General features: G+C 38.1%; 1 protein-coding gene across 25 annotated transcripts in view; it reads left to right on the top strand.

The window, feature by feature from the left end:
- Positions 1–18,881, top strand: part of PARD3 (par-3 family cell polarity regulator) — an 838,158-nt gene that overhangs the window by 350,342 nt on the left and 468,935 nt on the right. For all 25 annotated transcript variants that reach the window (XM_074405259.1, XM_074405258.1, XM_039478614.2 and 22 more), the window contains exon 4: positions 2,431–2,609. In XM_074405259.1, coding sequence (XP_074261360.1) covers positions 2,431–2,609 — 179 coding nt within the window. The remainder of the gene's footprint in view (positions 1–2,430; positions 2,610–18,881) is intronic.

Here is an 18,881-nt window from a genome sequence, read left to right as displayed (position 1 = left end):
TTTGGACCTTATGTCTGTGCTGTTTTTTAAAGGCCATCCCCTCTGAGTTAATAGTGCTTCTCGTAGACTTACACACACTCAAGGGCAAGAGGAAGAGGGAGAGAACTTGAGGTGTACAGAGGTACTTAACAACCGAATAATTAATCCTGTAATTGGAAAGGAGCAGAACCTTTGTCTAAGTAACAACATTGTCTAGAAGTATTTAGTCTTTTCCTGCCCACCCCTCCCCATTTTGTTACTTTTTTGCTTACAGGTTTTAATTTGATGATTCTGGAAATTGTGCTTCCTCTTGGTAGAGAACTTTCCTTATAGTAAGGGCATTGAATATTAACGTGCATGGATTCTTAGATGTGTATTTTTGTGAGGATGACTATATAATTCTTACTGGTGTTTATTTTTATTTTTTGGGGTATAAGTTATAAGCATCAAAGGCATCAAACGCATAATAAATCCAGTAATTATTAAAATCGTCGTGTTTACATTTCTTTCCTCATATTGAGATAGCCACCAACATTGTTAAATTAGAAGCTGACTAAATTTTTGCCCTGGTAATGTTGCTCAGACTGTGTTATTGTTATCCAATCCTCATGACGTAGAAGTCCGTGTTAAATTTGATATTACTATGTTTCATATGCTTTTGTTTTATCTGATTAGTTTTAATTTGCTTTCATATGTTGGTTTAAATATAGCCTTCACTGTATATCAATGGCCTGTCTTTAGTTTGGTTTCCTCAAGGTCTCCATATTTTTACCATTGACCAGTGCACCAGTGTTTCAAAATTATCCCTCCTAGGATAAATAATGTATTTACTTTATAGTTAAAGCTGTGTCATTAGGCTGGATGTGGTGGCTCACACCTGTAATCCTAGCACTTTGGGAGGCTGAGGCGGGTAGATCACCTGAGGTCAGGCATTAAAAGACCAGCCTAGCCAACATGGTGAAACTCTGTCTCTACTAAAAGCACAAAAACTAGCCTGGCTTGGTGGCTCATGCTTGTTGTAGCCTGTAGCTGCGGGAGGCTGAGGCAGGAGAATCACTTGAACCCAGCAGGTGGAGGTTGCTGTTAGCTGAGATTGTGCCACTACACTCCAGCGTGGATGACAGAGCCAGTCTCTGTCTCAAAAAATAACATAAAATAAAATAAAATTAAGCTCTGTTGTTAGAGGCTTTAAGACAAATGCTTAACTTACATCCTAGTTTTTAAAAACAGTACTGTAAACATAATTTAATTTAAATTTTGTCTTACATTTTTGAGTGATTTCACTCAGTTGGTGAGTGAAACTTTCACTCCTGATTCCAGCTGTTGCAGACTCTTTTCTTCTTGGCTTTGCATTTTTGTTTTCTGTTTCTTCTCTGCTGTGACAGTGATTATATTTGCCAGGTTGTTCTCAGTGCTACTGATAATGATACAAGTGTTCATCTGAGTTTATTATTGATGTTGTTATCACAGTTGCAAGCAAACTGTTCTATGCAAATGCATTTGCTAAAATACTGCCTTTCATGTGTATATGTGAGTATATAACAGAAACTACCTGCAGATTGCATATTACTTTGAGTATTTTCTGTCTTAAGTATAAATAATATATTTGGGCACTATACTTTCTGATAATACTTTATTGAAGAAACATTTTATTCAATGAAACTTTTCAGTAGAGCAGCCAAATGTCTAAACTCTATAGATTTTAAAAAATTGCTACATAGTTGTATGTATTTATGGAGAGTTTGTGATGTTTTGATACAGTGTGTAATGGTCAAATCAAGGTAATGAGGATATTCACACCTCAATTATCTACCTTTTTTTTATATTGGAAAAATTTCAGATCCTCTCTTCTAGCTACTTTGAAATATACAATAAATTATTTGTTAGCTATATAGATTCTGTATGTTTATTCCAGCAGATATGATTAAAAGGTAGATGAAATTTGTTTACGTGCTTAGATTCATTATTTTTTGAATGGTATATGTGATGATTATTTAGAAATATTGAGATAATGTTAGCAGTAATGATCATTATAATATTACTCTTTCCTGAGTACACACTATATGTCAGGCACTGCTTATCCCCTTTATATTACTTAGTCTTCACATTACCCTGATGAAAAAGGTACTGTTTTATTTTCATTTGAGTTGGAAAGGACTAGAGGCAGAGAACAGTTAGGCAACTTGGCCAGGGCCACATAGATAACAAGGAGTGAAGCCCAAATGCAAACCTGGGCAGTCTTGCTCAGAGCTGACACCTGACCACACCTCTTTCACCATGTAGTATTTAAAAGGACCTAAAGAAATTTGTATTTAGAATGCTGACCCACTGTCCCCTTTTAAAAAGTTGTAATTCTGTTCCTTAGTCTTTAGGATTGCTCTACATTTTCCTAACATGTAGTCTACCAACATTAGTATGTTATTTTTCAGCGTAGTGCTTTTGTGTTTACAGATATGCCTCTTCATGTTCGACGCAGTAGTGACCCAGCTCTAATTGGCCTCTCCACTTCTATCAGTGATAATAATTTTTCCTCTGAAGAGCCTTCGAGGAAAAATCCCACACGCTGGTCAACAACAGCTGGGTTCCTCAAGCAGAACACTCCTGGGAGTCCTAAAACCTGCGACCGGAAGGTAACCACCTCTCCTTGTTTGTTGCTGTCCCTTGCCCCTCCTGACTTCTTGGTGTCCATGATGAGTGTTGTGTCTTAAGTAAACCATTGGATTCCAGGGCATTTTCATAATGGTCTTTTGTGAGTGTGGTACCAACTTTCATTTAAAGGTCAGATAGAATAGACTCTATTTTATATCAAACTTGAATTTTCTGATGAAAATCAGTGCCATGTATGTTATGCAGTTATTAATGTATCTGCATTTTGAACAGATTCCATTTCATATGATTAAAAAGGAAAACATTTGACACAATGTGTACCATGGAAAATTCCTTTCCTCCTGTGTCTTCTGGTCTCCTCCCCCATTTCTCCTCACAGGCAGCCTCTTTATTTGCTTGCTTTATGTCCTTACTGGGATATTTGACACATGTTTAAGCAAATATTTATATTGGTTCATTACAGAACTTAGAACATCATGAACTTTTAAGGATGAAAGTGGACCTCATGGTAACTTAGTTTGACTACCCAGTTGATCATTTATCCTAAGCCTCCTTGTAAATTGAAATGTGTTGTCTAGTGTTCATAATACTTTCTTCCTTGACCTAATTATTTTAGTCCTTGACCTAATTTATTTAATTTCAATAAAGAAACTTTATTTTAGTCTGTTTTAGAAAACTCGTTCGCCTAGTGCAGTGGCTCCCACCTGTAATCCCAGCACTTCAGGAGCCAAGGCAGGTGCAACTCTGGCCAGGAGTTCAAGGCCAGCCTGGCCAAAATAGCAAAAACCCGTCTCTCCTAAAAATACAAAAATTAGCCTGGTGTGATGGCATGCAACTGTAATCCCAGCTACTGAGGATGCTAAGGCACAATAATCACTTGAACCCAGGAGGTGGAGGTTGCAGTGAGCCAAGATCACACCGCTGCACTCCAGCCTGGGCGACAGTGTGAGATTGCATCTCAACAACGACAAAAAAATTATTGATGCCTTTTGTCAGAACTCTTACTGTTTCTTTTAATCATACCTCTCACCTCTTATTTAATGCGTATTTTGCTGAATCTGCCATTTTCACTTCTGAATCTGTAGATGCTCAATAAACTTCTGTTGAATGAGTTAATAAATAGTTTTTCAATGCACCAATTTAGCACTGTATATATTGAGAAATGTCGAAATAATACTAATCACATAATATTAAAAAGGATGTAGCTTTATATTTGCTTCATTTACTCTTTTCATAGGTATAAAATACCTGTTTTAAATATCTCTTTCAAATTTGTTTTGCATTTCAGCACACTCCTCTTTGTACTAGTTCAAGTGAGAAAAAAGGGTGCACGGAAAACATAGATTTAAACTGAGAAGAATTGACTTGGAAAAAAGAGTATATTTAGTTTCTGATTATTTTGGATTATGAACTTTACTGTTAGGCTTGCTCTCCTGAAATATTTTGTTTTTATAGATGTGCTGAGAAGCCACATTGAACGATCTTCACATTAAGATTAGCTTGAAATATTTGAGAACTTTATTGCTGTTATCCAATCCAAACTTTATTGCTGACTATCCAAAGCAGCAGAATCCTGTTCAATGGGTCTCATGGCATTTTATTGTATTTTATTTTATTTTTTAGACTAGACCTAATTTAAGTTGTATAGATATTCACAAATGTGCAGACATTTGTGAGTCAAGCTGGCAGTGAAAAATGTTTTTAACTAAGTTTTCAACTATTTGAAGCACAGTGACTTCAGAAATCATTACGGTCATCAGGGTTTTCTTTTCAAGTCATTCAACATCTTGGATGTGTGCGTCAGACTCAGTTGTAGGAAACAGAACCTGTTTTTATCATAAAACATTTTTTAACAAAAGGGATGTAACACTTAGAATTTGTTTCTCACAAAATCACTGGAAGTGTTTGCAGAGAAGCTCCTGCAGTGTGGTCTGGAGAACCTTCATAACCGAGCAGGAACGCAGACGTGGCTTGCCTGTGGAGCTGCCCTCTCCGCTGTCACGGTGAAGGAGATGCTGCAGTCCAGGGACCTCACCTCCTCCCACCCGGGCCTGCCTACTGCACGCTACGCACTGCCCTGCCTCCAGATGTATTCACCTTGCTTCTGTCAGTGTGAAGCCGGAGACTCACCCTAGAAATGCTGCCAGTTATAACAGCCCAGGAGAATTCGGTTTCATACCGCTGTTAAAATCTCATGCTACTGAATCTGAGTAGGTGGAGTCCGGTTTGTATCTAGACCCTTATCTGCAGAAGAGTGTGGGAAATAGAGCATTAGCCTTAAAGCCTCTGCAGCACAGGAAGACATGTCAGGAGAACGCTGAGACCCTCATAGCCAATTAACCACATCCACCTCGCTAATCCTCCCTCCCTCACTTCCTCATCCGCCCCCTCCCACCCCCAGGCCAGGCTGGAGTGCGGTGATGCGACCTCAGCTCACTGCAACTTTTACCTCCCAGGTTCAAGTAGTCTCCTGCCTCACCCGCCCGAGTAGCTAGGACTAGAGGCATTAGCCATCACACCTGGCTGATTGTTTAATTTTTTTGTAGAGACGGGGTCTTGCTCTGTTGCCTAGGCTGGTCTGAAACTTTTGGTCTAAGGTGATTCTTCCATCTCAGCCTCCCAAAGGCTGGAATTACAGACGTGAGCCATCATGCCCAGCCTGACATTGTTTTAAATAACATGCTTCTATCGTTAGAGAAGATTTGGCAAACTTGTAGAATAGAACAAAATAGCAGCAACTAGCATTTTCACCCACACACGCGTGTGCACACACCCACACACACACCCACACACACGTTGGAGTCATGCTATGTTCACATATTTCCATCCTGGTCATTTAAACATTATTTCTCATATAATAGGGATTTCCCCCGGTGTGAACTCTATCACAAATATTTTAATGAGTGTAAAAGCTCTCATTGTAGGATGTGCTCTGCTCTCTCTTGATTTTGGACGTTCATGTTCTTCTCCTTTTTTTCACTATAAGTATCGGTGTTGTGAGACGTATGTAAATATAATATTTATCTTAAAAATTGTTACATATTCAACAGTCTTTTTACTTACAGGGAGCAGTTTTTAATGTAGACAGATGCCCTTGCTTTCCCGTAAGAAAGGTCTTGATCTACATACATATTTCTAGATGAAGTGATATTCGCATACAAGACACTTGAATAGTAATGTGTAATGAATTAGTCTTTTGAATTTTCTTTGGCTTTACTCTTCAAATTCTAATCTTGCTGTCTGCATTTTATGCTGTTTGTATTTTAGTCTGAGAGCTCATATATAAATATGATTAAATGGTATCTTATTTTTACTTATAAAAAGACTTCTCATCTTTTCAATATTCAGAAGGAAGGAAAGCATACTTTCTGCTTAGGCACAAAGCATTCAGTTTATTTATTTCTGTTAAGCCCATGAGAGGTTACCTATGCTGTCATGCTTTAAGACGTTATAAATTCTTACGTGTGTGTAGCGGTTCAGGTTTTCCATATAAAATGGTAGAAATAAATTAGTTGTGTATTCATAGCCCTCTGATTTAGTGATCCCTAGTGGTTGAAATAAGTTAACATTCTTAAATAACTCATCTAAATAGTTAAGTGGTTTTTAGTCTTCCAAGTTAAAATAGCAGAGTGAATTATATTAGAATAATGTTACCAATCAATTAAAATCTCATGTTTTTAAGCAGGAGAGTTGCATTCTGGTATGTTAGAGCTCTACCATGTCAGAGTCTCTTCTTTGGCTCAAAACCACAAATGAGAGGTGGAGTCTTCCTTGTTGAAAAAGTGGTCATAATCTCATTCCACTGTTAGGCTTAGTGGGCAGGGTGTACAGATGGTGATGATACTCAACTGACTGAGAACTTGAAGCAGCCAAGGGTTCCATGGACTTCTGGATTTCTTAATAATTTTCATGGTGAGATGGAGAAAGTAGGCGAGTTGTGGCTTTTTTCAAAGTTTTTTGAAATACCTCTGTGTCCTGTATTTTGTGGCCGACTACATTTTCCAACTGTTTTCGGGAACATTTTGTTCACACTTTGTGTGGAAAGTTTCTGGAGGCTGTATTTTCATTTGAGAGTTAATGTGTAGTTAATATTTTATCTTGGGGAAGAGTATTTAAATTAGCGTGAATAATCAAATCATCTTGCCACTTCTTTGGTCCTTCTTCTTAAGTCGGTGTTGCTGTGAATAAAGAGGCCAGCTAGTCTGTGGAGAGCATATGATTCATCCCATCAAGAAAGATGCAATGAGCACTTAGAAGAATCAGCCTACCATGAGGGGTTGAGAATAAAGACTGTGCACCATTTCACGGCGCGGTTGCTACAAGCCATTGTTCCTTCCCTGTAAATGATGAGTGGTATTATTTTTCTAAATTATATTTTCCCCTAAACAATTAACATAGGTAGACTTAGTATAAAAACCAGGTGGACAAGTTTCCAAAAGAGATTCTTACCTGATTAGGAAAAGGGGAAGAAAGTAATAAAGGGAACCTGTTGCAATGGCATCATTAGCTTCCTTTTCTTTTGATTTTTTAAAGAGTGACCTTGAAATATTTCTTACTCCCTGGGTTTATTTCTGTTTGATTTAGTTGCTTAGCATGTTTGGTATTTTTCCAATACCCGTGATAACAACCTCTTGTAAGAGGTGCTTTCTTAGTTATGTCTTTGTCATCTTGCTTTTCTTACTGTTAGAAGGGTGAGATGTTCTAAGTTTAGAAAATTATTTTTATAAACATTTTTGTAGCATATATTAAGGTTCCTTATCACTTTTTTCCCTGATAATAATACAGCTTGCTCTTTGTATGTGTTCAGTAATAAGGGCATATAGAAGCAGGGAGATACCATCAGGCTACTGTGTCCGTGGGTTCCACATCCGTGGGTTCAACCAAGATTAGATTGAAAATACTTAGAACAACCACAAACAAAGAATGGTTGTGTCTGTCCTGAACATGTAGAAACTTTTCTTTGTCCTAATTTCCTAAACAGTACAGTATAACAACTATTTATGCAAAGCATTTTCTTCGTATTAGGTCATGTAAGTCATCTAGAGATCATTTAAACTATATGGGAGGATGTACATAGGTTATGTGCAGTACTCCACTATTTTATGTAAGAGACTTGAGCATCTTTGGATTTTGGTGTCTGCGAGGGGTCGTGGAACCAGTCCCTATGGATACTGGGGGATGATTGTAATTTGAAATTTTGAAGATGAGAAATAATGACATTTTGATGTATTAACTTCAGCACTCCGTGGAGCATGGCTCTATACAGATGTGGGCTCTTCTTACTACCGGGGGAACCATCCAAGTATAGTTTAATTTCCGGCAATTTTCCCCAATTTCTGCTGTATTGACAGAATTTTTCTATGCCTCATAAATATGGATAGTTTGCATAATGTTATGTGCTGATTTTTTATACTTAATGTTTAACTTTATTCGATGGTTTTTTTCTGTCATATGACATTTATATTTTTGCCAATTTTGTTTGCTCTTATAAGTAACCTTTAGAAGTACTCTTCAGAGAATGTCCTTAGGTATCAATTTATATTGGCATCTCTGATTATTTTCTTTGACTAGATTCCTCAAGTAGATTTATTTGGTAAGGAGACGAACATTTTTAAAGCCATTGGTAATTGTTTTACATAAATTCAAGCTTAATAAAGTATGAAGTACTTAGGATGTATAAAATGCTCTGAGAAGTCCTAGATAGGATAGGAGTGAGACTTGGGGTTGGTGGTGAAGGAAACAGGCTGCTGGTACTATTCCTGAATTCCAGAACTTACTGTCTTACTCTGTAGCTTAAGGGTTCTACATGGGTGTGCATCAGAATTACCTGTGGACTTTGAAGAAGTGAAACATAGGCATTGCTGACACCACCAGATTCCTTTACCTGCTCCAGAAAATCAGCATGTTTCTTTAAAGCTCTTATGTGGTTTTCAGAGCCCAGTCTTGTTTTCCCCCCTAAAACCTCAGGTCTAGCTGAAAACAGAAAATGTGGTTACATTTTAAGAGAGGGCAAATAGGATATAGTCATGCCTCTCTTAGTGACAGAGATGCATCCTGACAATTGCATTGTTAGGCGATTTCTTCCTCGCGTGAACGTCAGAGTGCACTGACACAAACCTAGATGGTGTAGCCTACAACCGCCTGGTTTACATGGTATATCCTGTTCTTCTAGGCTGCAAACCTATTAGCATGCAGCTATACTGAGTAGGTAACTGGGACACAATACATCTATATTTAGATATTTGTGTATCCAATATATCTAAACAGAAGAAGTACAGTAAAAATACAGACTGTAATCTTAGGGGACCACCATTGTATATGTGGTCCATTGTTTACAGGAATGTTGTTATGGGGTGCATGACTGCATAATGATTTTTTTTTGAGATATCTTTAAGCTAATTTTTCTCTCTGGTATATTTACTAGATTTGGGTTTGTGGGATTTCATTTCCTCTCATACTTAGATTGCACAAATTTATCATTTTCAAATGAAAATTAAAATTGAGTATTTTAAAAGTCCCCCTCCCCCTCCCCCTCTTCTTTTGCCACAACTCATTGAATATTGGATATTGACTATCAATGCAAAAATAGAACTGGAAATACTTTTCTAGATAGAAGCCTTAATGAAAACAATGTTTTTGTCGACTGTTTGTGTTCCTTCCTTCCTTTGAAAAACCTCTTTGCTTCTTCTTTCCTTTCCCCTCCCGCTGCCCCTGCCCCTGCCCTTCCCCTCCCCCTCCCCTTTCCCCTTCCTACCTCTTCCCCTCCCCTTCCCCTACCCCTTCCTTTTCCCCTTCCCCTACCCCTTTTTCTTCCCCTTCCCCTACCCCTTCCATCACCCCTTTCTTTTCCCCTTTCCCTTCCCCTTCCCTGTTCCCCTATCCGTTCCTTTACTCCTTCCCCTACCCCTCCCCTTTCCTTTCACTTTCCCTTTCCCTCCCCTTCCCCTTTCCTTCCCTTTCCCCTTCCCCTGTCCCTCCCCTTCCCCTCCCCGCTTCCCCTCGCTTTTCCCTTCCCCTTCCCCTTCCCCTTCTCTTTCCCTTCCCCTCCATTTCTCCTTCCCCTTCCCCTACCCCTACCCCTCCCCTTCCCCTTCTCTTTCCCTTCCCCTCCATTTCTCCTTCCCCTTCCCCTACCCCTACCCCTCCCCTTCCCCTTCCCCCTACCCCTACTCCTCCCCTTCCCCTTCCCTCTTCCCCTACCCCTCCCCTTCCCCTTCTCCTTCCCCTTCCCCCTTCCCCTACCACTTCCCTTTCCCCTTTCCCTTTCTCTTCCCGTGCTTTCCCCCCTCCCTCTCCCCTTCCCCTTCCTCTCCCCGCCTCTACCCGACCCTTTCCACTCCCCTTCCCCCTCTTCTTTTGTCACTGTCTGGCTCCGCTCTATTGCCCAGGCTGGAGTGCAGTGGTGTGATCATGGCTTATTGCAGTTTCAAATCCTGAGTTCAAGTGATCCTCCCATCTTAGTCCATGGAGTAGCTGGGACTACAAGCATGGACCACAGCTCCCAGCTGGTGTTTTTTGTTTTTGTTTTTTTAAGAGATGGGCGTCTCACTATGTTGCCCAGGCTAGTTGAACTCCTGAGCTCAAGTGTTCCTCCCATCTTGGCCTCCCAGTGTGTTTGGATTACAGGTCTGAGCCAGTTTGACTTCTTGCTTTCTGCTTTTCATCGTTTCTTCTTTCTAATTGACAAGGGCGATTGTCACATTAGTAAGTTTGAAAGCACTATTTTATTTCTAAGCTATGTTTTTCAAAGTTTATTTTTTTTTTTCCTTTATGCTCTGTTGGGTTTGAAGAAGATTATTTAAAACCACAAAGTACACTTGACCAGTTGGCTGCTGAGAGGAAATTGTTTATCTTTTGGTTTTTTTGTGAGTCAAGCATAGCTCCCAGCATTGTGGTAACCATCTGAAACCTCAGCGGATGAGCTGAGATAGTTCTTTAGAACCACATGTCCTCTGTGGCAGACCTGTAGCTCTGTTTAATTTTCTGCGGCATTAGCTTCAAGGGAGATTCAGCTGAGAGTTGACCTAAAACTATTCTCCTGCAACATTTGTATTTCCTATGAGAGATCTCTATAACTATGAAATTTACCCTTCTATTTTGCATATTAAAATAATTTGAATGCAGCACATTTTCGGACTTTCCGTCAGTTATGGTTATAATCATTTCTACAATAGAAAGCGATTATACAATAGAAAACCACTGGCCTCACTGGTCTGAGTTATTAATAACCTAATCTCATCTATTTCTTTGCCACATTTAAAAATACAGTCTGCCTTCACATGCTTTAAATATTTTGTGTTCAAAGTAATAAAATCCTAAGGTGTTATTGATAAAATTTTGGAGACTGGATGCCATATTTTTCGAGTTCACAAACCACTACAGGAGTATAAATCCGAAATAAAGTCAGAAGCCTTCTTGTGTGCCCTCAAAGTTACACATAGCACAGAGGGAAATGAATATGTTACACCTGATTGCTTTGACTTAGGGGAGAGGACCAGGAAGTGTCATTGGTTAAACTATGTGGAACAAAATTTTACGTAGTTTATGTACATTGAAAAATATTTTAAACTCAATTTATCTCATTTTATCTTTTTTTTTTTCTTGAAATGGAGTCTCACTCTGTTGCTCAGGCTAGAGTGCAGTGGCAGGATCTCAGCTCACTGCAACCTCTGCCTCCCGGGTTCAACAATTCTCCTGCCTCAGCCACCCGAGTAGCTGGGATTACAAGTGCCCACCACCATGCCCAGCTAATTTTTATATTTTTAGTAGAGAAGGGGTTTCACCATGATGGCCAGGCTGGTCTTGAACTTCTGACCTCAGGTGATCCACCTGCGTTGGCCTCCCAAAGTGCTGGGATTATTGGCATGAGCCACTGTGCCTGGCTTCAGCTTTTTAAGCTAGTTTCTAATTTTTTAAAATAATTCAGCTTATAAACCTACCTATTTTGAGCTGTGAGGTTAGATCTAGTCCCTTCAAGTCCTGTTATTAACAAGAAGAGTATCAGATGGATTGCTGCGGCTGGAGCACCTGTTTGCATTCTAAGGGCTCTGGCTTTGAGCATTCTTTCTTTTACCTTGCATATATTCCTGGTCCTGTTATGATCTGGGCTGGCCTTGGAGAAATATGTTCCAGTCAAAGTTTTCGAAATTTTGGAGTAGAAATGGTTTCCATCTATCCTACCTATAAGCCATATCTGTTTTTGAGGTTTTAATATTTTTAATAATGATAACCAAGTTGTTTTTCAGTACTTGCTATTCCTAGGCACTATGCCATGCTTGCCATGTTATAGGTTATATCTCATTTAGTTATGCCTGTAACAGAAGTATAGGTACTGTTGTTATACCCATTTTATTGATGAGCAAGTAGAGCCTTAGAGAGTTTAAATAACTCACCTAATAATTGAACCAGCTGTTAAATGATAAAGTTATGATATGAATGTGCTGAGTTCTCATGGCTGAGTACTTGTACTTTTTCTTTCATTTTTGTTGGGGCATCTTGTTGCAATAGCTGTTTTATTTCCGCTTTAGTTAGATTATGGTTTTTTGGTGGGTACGGGAGGGTAAGGTTTCAATAGAAATTACTCAAATTCCCTGAACCACATTTTCTAGAATTGTAGTTTTTAGCCATAAATGGAGGACAGAAATAGTCTCCTTGAATATTAATATCCTGTTTAGAGAACATGCCTTTTCCTCTAACAGGCGGACAGAGAGGAACTCAGTTGTTTAGAAGTTTGTGCCATCCATTTTTTTTTTTAACTCTGAATGCTTCCCATGTGGCATTGTAATTCTCCAGAAAAGTCATTACTGTATGAGAAACAATATGTAGGGTAAGATTATGATAAATGAAAATAAACACTTTCTACATTAAGAAAAGAAAGTATCTGTGGAGACAGTGTACCTGAGGAGGCACTTTCACAATTAAGGGGAAAGCTAAGGTAGACTGTGCCTAGGGACTTTCACGGAAATTACCGAGTTCTTCTGCTCATGCATCCAGTCCTTTGGAATTTGGATTGTGGGCTGAAAACTGGAAGTAAGTGATAATTATTTTACATTGTCAGATTAGTTTTATATGATGTAAATGTCTTTATTTTCTAAGTTTAGTAATTTATTTAAATGTGTATGTATATATACATTCGTTCTTAAATTCAGATGAAAAATATTTAGATAAATATAAAATATTTATGATGCACATCTAAATAATGTATAAGGCAGTAGGTATTTTGGAGTCAGGCAGCCACTATAAGTGTTTTACTTTTTCTCCCTTGCTCTCTAGCATCTGTTCCCTTCCTTTGGTGTTGTACAAAGTACTCTTGATGCAAAATGCTATTGTTACTTACAATTTTAGTTTTGGAGCATACATATTTAGAGTTGCATATTTTTGAAAGAAAATGAAATGTCATTGGGTATTTCTTGCCTTCAAAGTTAAGCACTTTCTAAAATGTTTTTAAGTTGTTTCAGATATGGATTTGTTTCTCAGAGTTAAGCAGCTTTAGTCGAGTGTTGCTCCTCATGTTTAGTGTAGTGTAAGAAAGTGAGTCAAGATCTTCAAAATTTAATTGGACCTGAAATATTTATTTATTTTTCATATACTCGCCCTTCTTGTTTTAAGGAGTATAGTAGGTTGAAAATGGTGGTCCCGTATTCTCCATTCCTGACCACTGCTGATAGTGAAATGCTGGTGACTCCAGGGCAGTTCAGGGCCACATTGACCTTTCTGAAGTACTGTACAGGAAGGCGAGTGAAAGCTGTGGTTAGTGCTGCTTTCCTTTAGGCTCTGTCCTTCAGTTCCTCAGAGCCCATGAGTGGGCAACATTTTTGTAATTCGGTAAAAACATTAAACTTCCCTCATCTATCTCTTCCTTACCTCTTCCTGCATGTTTTCTTAGGAAAAAGTAGATAATCTAAGTTATGCCTGGAAAGAGATTTTCTTTTTCTGTGTTTTTTTTTTTTTGAACAGAGTCTTGCTCTGTTGGAGTGTAGTGGCACAATCTTGGCTCACTGCAACCTCTGCCTTCTGGGTTCAAGCAGTTCTCTGCCTCAGCCTCCCAAGTATCTGGGATTAAAGGCACCACCACAATGCCCGGCTAATTTTTGTATTTTTAGTAGAGATGGGGTTTCACCATCTTGGCCAGGCTGGTCTTGAACTCCTGACCTTGTGATCCACCCACCTTGGCCTCACAAAGTGCTGGGATTACAGCCATGAACTACCGTGCCTGGCCAAAACTTTTCTTTTTTTCTGAGACAGGATCTTCATCTGTTGCCCAGACTGGATTGCAGTAGTCCAGCTGTTGCTCACTATAGTCTCAAGTTCCTGAAATTAATCAGATCTTTGTATGTAAAACAATTTTAGACTGGGCACAGTGGCTCACACCTGTAATCTCAGTACTTTGGGAGGCCGAGGTGGGAGAATTTCTTGAGGCCAGGAGCTTGAGACCAGCCTGGGCAACATAGTAAGACTCCATCTCTAAAAAAATTAAAAAATTAGCCAGCCATGGTGATGCATGCCTATAGACTCAGCTACTCGGGAGGCTGAGGTGGGACGATCACTTCAGCTGGGGAGGTTGAGGCTTCAGTTAGCTATGCGTATGCCTCTGCACTCCAGCCTGGGCGACAGAGTGAGATCCTGTCTCCCAAAAAGTAAAAATTAAAAACAAAATAAAAAAATTAAGAATGAAATGAAACAATTTTAAAGCCAACATTTTACTTGCGATTATTCATAGCACTACATAGTATTTCTTAGTGAACCATCTCTATGTAAATATAATTTGTGATCAAAGATTGTGTCACTGTTTCGAATTCAAGAAATACGTTTCCATGGGATGGGATCGATCCTTGTGTAGCTGTGACTAGGTATCAGAAATTATTGTCGTTATCCATCTAAACTATGGTTCCATGTTAGATTTAGAATGACAAGTTGGAAATTTTGTTACTCATGATTGAGTAGAGGCTAGGCATGGTGGTACACACCTGTAATTCCGCACCTTGGGAGGCTGAGGCAGGAGGATAATTTGAGCCCAGGAGTTCAAGACCAGCCTCAGCAATATAGTGAGACTTTGTCCAAAAAAATTAGCTGAGTGTGGTGGCTTGCACCTCTCAGTCTCAGGTACTTGGTAGTCTGAGGTGGGAGAATTGCTTGAGCTCGGCAAGTGGAAGTTGCACTAAGCCAAGACTGTGCCATTGCTCTCCAACCTGGCGCCAGAGTGAGACCTTGTCTCAAAGGAAAAAGAAAAAGGAAATTGAGGGAGTAGCATTTGGGCATTGAGGTGGGTAGGTATAACCATGAGAATGGGTTGTCATCCTCATCTCCACCATTTAATTATCACTTTTTCGATCCCTGTTTCTGCTTTCAGTGAGTAAGAGGTTAACCTGGCTGTTGTCTAGCTTGTTCCTTCCAGCTTTAAAATGCTGTATCCAAAATTTTTCATGGCTTCCGTCTCTGTCGAAGTGGGTTAGGAACAGCTGAGGAAATTGGTTCAAACAAGTACTCTGGATGAGGCTGAGTTTTGTGATCTTTCTCTTTTCCTTGCGTTCCTTGGTTGGCTTTCTGGACAGATCTGGTGGCTTCAGAGAAATCTGTGCCCCTTTTAGTTTTATCAGGCCTGCGTCTCCAGGAGAGATTTTGATCAATCCTTTTTCATATTGGATCCCTTTATGTTCATAGCTCGATACAGATCCATGCTCCTGGGATTGTTTTTTCTTGTTTGATTTATAAAGACTGTTAGGATACTGGCCCGTTACATGTTATGACTTAAAACTAAAATATTATGCTTTTGATTTTGTCAGCGTATCAACTTGAAGCGTTTGCTGCCTTGACAGGAATTGTATTTGGGAACTTAATTGTAATTTTCAAATTCTTTCTAATATAGACATTTTTTCTGTATTAGAATTCTATCATAAAATTTTTTTGGCATATTCAGCATTCTTGAGATTCTCACTGATTTAAATAAATTTTATTATCTAGAAGATACTGAGTATGTGTCAGAAAGATTGGAAAAGGCATTATCAAGTGTGGAGAATGATACAGTTCATTTTGCAAGTCAGAGTGAGTTTTAAGAACAATAGATAATACCTTTAACATTTCAAAGGAAATGTCCTAGTAAAAATTAAATGTACATGTTAGGATATTTTATTTTGTATATTATTAATTTGTTGGATAGTTAATTTGCTTGGATACATTATTTTCAATTTTTTTTTTTTTTTACTTTATTCCTGTTGAAAACTTTTAACTCAGTTAAAGAAGAAAATTGACATTTAAAAATGAAATATTAAGAAATTTGAGCTAAAGAGGTGCTATGATCGTCTTTGGGCATTCAGAATCTTTGGATTCTGACCAGTGTTTTTGGTTGCAAACTTCACCATAGTTTAGCAGACTATTTATTATCACTAAGGATCCCAATTTGGTTGTTTGACAAAAATGTATGGATGTTTGAGTTTCCTCTTTGTCTTGCGATAGTTCTATTGTAACAACTTTATAAACACATACTTTTTCATTTGTCTTTTCCACACCTCTCATTAATAGTTATTAAGAATGTGGGGGAAACCTGTTAGCAGAAATGAAAAGTATGCTGTACACATATACCAGTGCTGATTTATGTGCTGGATACTGGCTGAGGAGTTACAGGTAATATGGGAGCCGATTGCTTGGCATCAGTTCTACACATTAGGCATTACACTTAGGAAGTTGGTTAGCATGGGTTTCAAATGTTGCTTTTTAGTTAGTTCATTATACTTAGGAATAGCCATGCTTCTAGGTAAGTGATAATGACTACAGTGTTTAGTATATGTGCTGCCGAAGCGAGCACAGACTACAGCGTTTAGAATAAAATCCTTATTTTATTCCAAAAAGTAAGGTTTTCTTATTTTTTTAAAAAAGTATTAATAGGCATTTAGTGTATTAAAACTGATGGGAACTGCCAAATTTTTTGCCTTCATTTACGGGTTGGTTCTTAAACCTGCTTTTTGTGTATGTGAGTCATTTTATTTCACTCTTATCTGTCTCTCTTTTTTTCTGTTATTTATTTTTTAGAAGATGAGTGAATGAAGGTCAGAAAGTACACTGACAGCAATCCTATTTACAGATCACAGTATGGTTGTTATCTTCTTGTACACGTTAGCTATGGCATGGCTTCCAAGGTCGTGCTCTGATGTAGCCAGAAGGAGGTACAAAAGATGAACCCTTGCCTCAGAGGCAGTAAGAAGTCTCCTACATCAAATCAGTATGATTGCTGATCATCTTAGCAAGCTTCATGTGATTAAAAACATTATTCTAAGCCATCATTATTAATTTTACTCCAGGCTCTTAATTTCAGATTAGATATCCTGAAAATAGTTCCCTTTGTTTTTTGTATATAATTTCCTGAAGAAATAATTAAGCAGAACATTAAATTCACTTTTACCATAATTGCAGAGTTGAAAAATGTGGGAAATTTAAAATCTTAACATCACATGGGAATATTTGAAACTATATGATGCGTAGAGGTTCTGAATGAAATGTATATGCATTGAGTATTTTTTATTTCATAATATGGTATAATTTCTCATACTTCTTAAAAAAATAGAAACTTTTACACTAAAGCAAAGTGGAAACATAGTTGGGTTTCCTGTGCTAACGTAGAAATGTTAATTACTTTTATAATGTTCATGAAACCCCAGTTCTGACTTCTGCAACACAGGGATGTAGTCTTGCCAGGAAGTCTGACCATCAGCTAAATAGCTGTTTCTGGGAGATAAAGCCTTGGAGTTGCAGCTTAGTATGCCAGGAAAGAGCTTCTATCTCAAGGCCTTGGGTGGGTTCTGTGTGATTTCACTGAATTGTAATAAACGGGGAGGGCTAAGGTGGGGAGAGGACACTTACTTTCCCTACCCTGAAAGAGATTTTCTCCATAGCCGGGATACCGCTACCAGGGAGCAGCAAATTAATGTGCATTTCCCAGCCAGAGTGGCTTTTTGACACCTGATGCTGTGGCAGTATATTTAGATGATAAGGAAAATCCCTGATCACAGCAGGAACATCTGTTTTTTCTTGGCAAGAAGGACAGTTTCCCACCTAGCACAAAGCTGAGCAGCTATCTGGGGCAGCCTCATAAGTGGAGGATTAACGTCATAATTTAAAAAATGGAGAATAATTTCTTATGGCATTTTTCTTGTATACTCTTTTAGATAAAGCAATGACTTAGCTAACATTAATTTGTGCAATTAGTAAATTTTATAATTGAGTATATTGATTTAAAATGTTTGATTTATAGTTATAATTTGATTCATAAGTGTTTATAGTCTTGAATAGATTAATTATGACTGCTGTATTTTAACAGTTATTTACACTAAAATATTTTCAAGTTGAAAATAGAGTGCATAATGTATGTTTTAGTGGACAGTGGTGAATGTCTAGTATACATAGTGCTGTAGAAAATACTTAAGACGTTGTATGCTGCTATGTTTATGGATACCCTTCTGTCATAAATACAGAGACACGACTTCACAGGCCTACAGTATGCACTTGCACACATTGCAGTAGATCATGAACTAGACTGTGGCCAGACTTTGGGAATGGGAGGAAGAAACATGACTGAAATGCTAGTAGGACCTGCGTATGCTCTCAAAAATATAACAGATATGTTGATAGGAATTAATAATATATTTTAAAAGTTCTTGAATTGATTGATAATTTAAGATTCCTGTAAATAACTGAACTTTTCATACATTATACAACATCAATATATGGATTCATTATTGATTTTACATGAATTAGGAAAATTGCTTTGTTGTGAGAGTGAACATCAGTTTTATTTTTCTTATCCATGAACCCCTCCAAGTTGATCCCACAAATCTAAAATTGTAGAATTCTTCAGATGCAATGTAAAAGCACACACCTTGCCATCTTCAGGCAATTCTGTCTCTTAATCTTATTGTGTGTTGCTGTGCTGCACATACTGCATGTCGTCATTGATTTACATGGAGAAACAGTGCACTGTTTTTTCTATGCAATTGGAAATAATCACATTTGTCACAGACATCATATGCTGTAGGTGTGACATGACATTGAAATAGGCATGTAACAGCATGCATCTTTTAGTGTAAATCTAAAAATACAGTCATTACATTTCACTGAAAATACATTTTACTAAAGCTTATCTTAATACTTCTTTAAAGCATTCCCTAAACAAATTTTAAAACAACTTATCAAAATGTTCTTTTAAAATTCCAGGATTCTGAAACCATGTGAAATAGAGAACATAAAAAATATTCATGAAAAAGTCATCCACATTGGTGTAAGCCACTGTGCTAAGTGCTTGGGTT

This window comes from Saimiri boliviensis, chromosome 8 (genome assembly GCF_048565385.1).
Source record: "Saimiri boliviensis isolate mSaiBol1 chromosome 8, mSaiBol1.pri, whole genome shotgun sequence".
Taxonomy (NCBI): domain Eukaryota; kingdom Metazoa; phylum Chordata; class Mammalia; order Primates; family Cebidae; genus Saimiri; species Saimiri boliviensis.
This window is presented reverse-complemented; position numbering and strand designations above follow the sequence as displayed.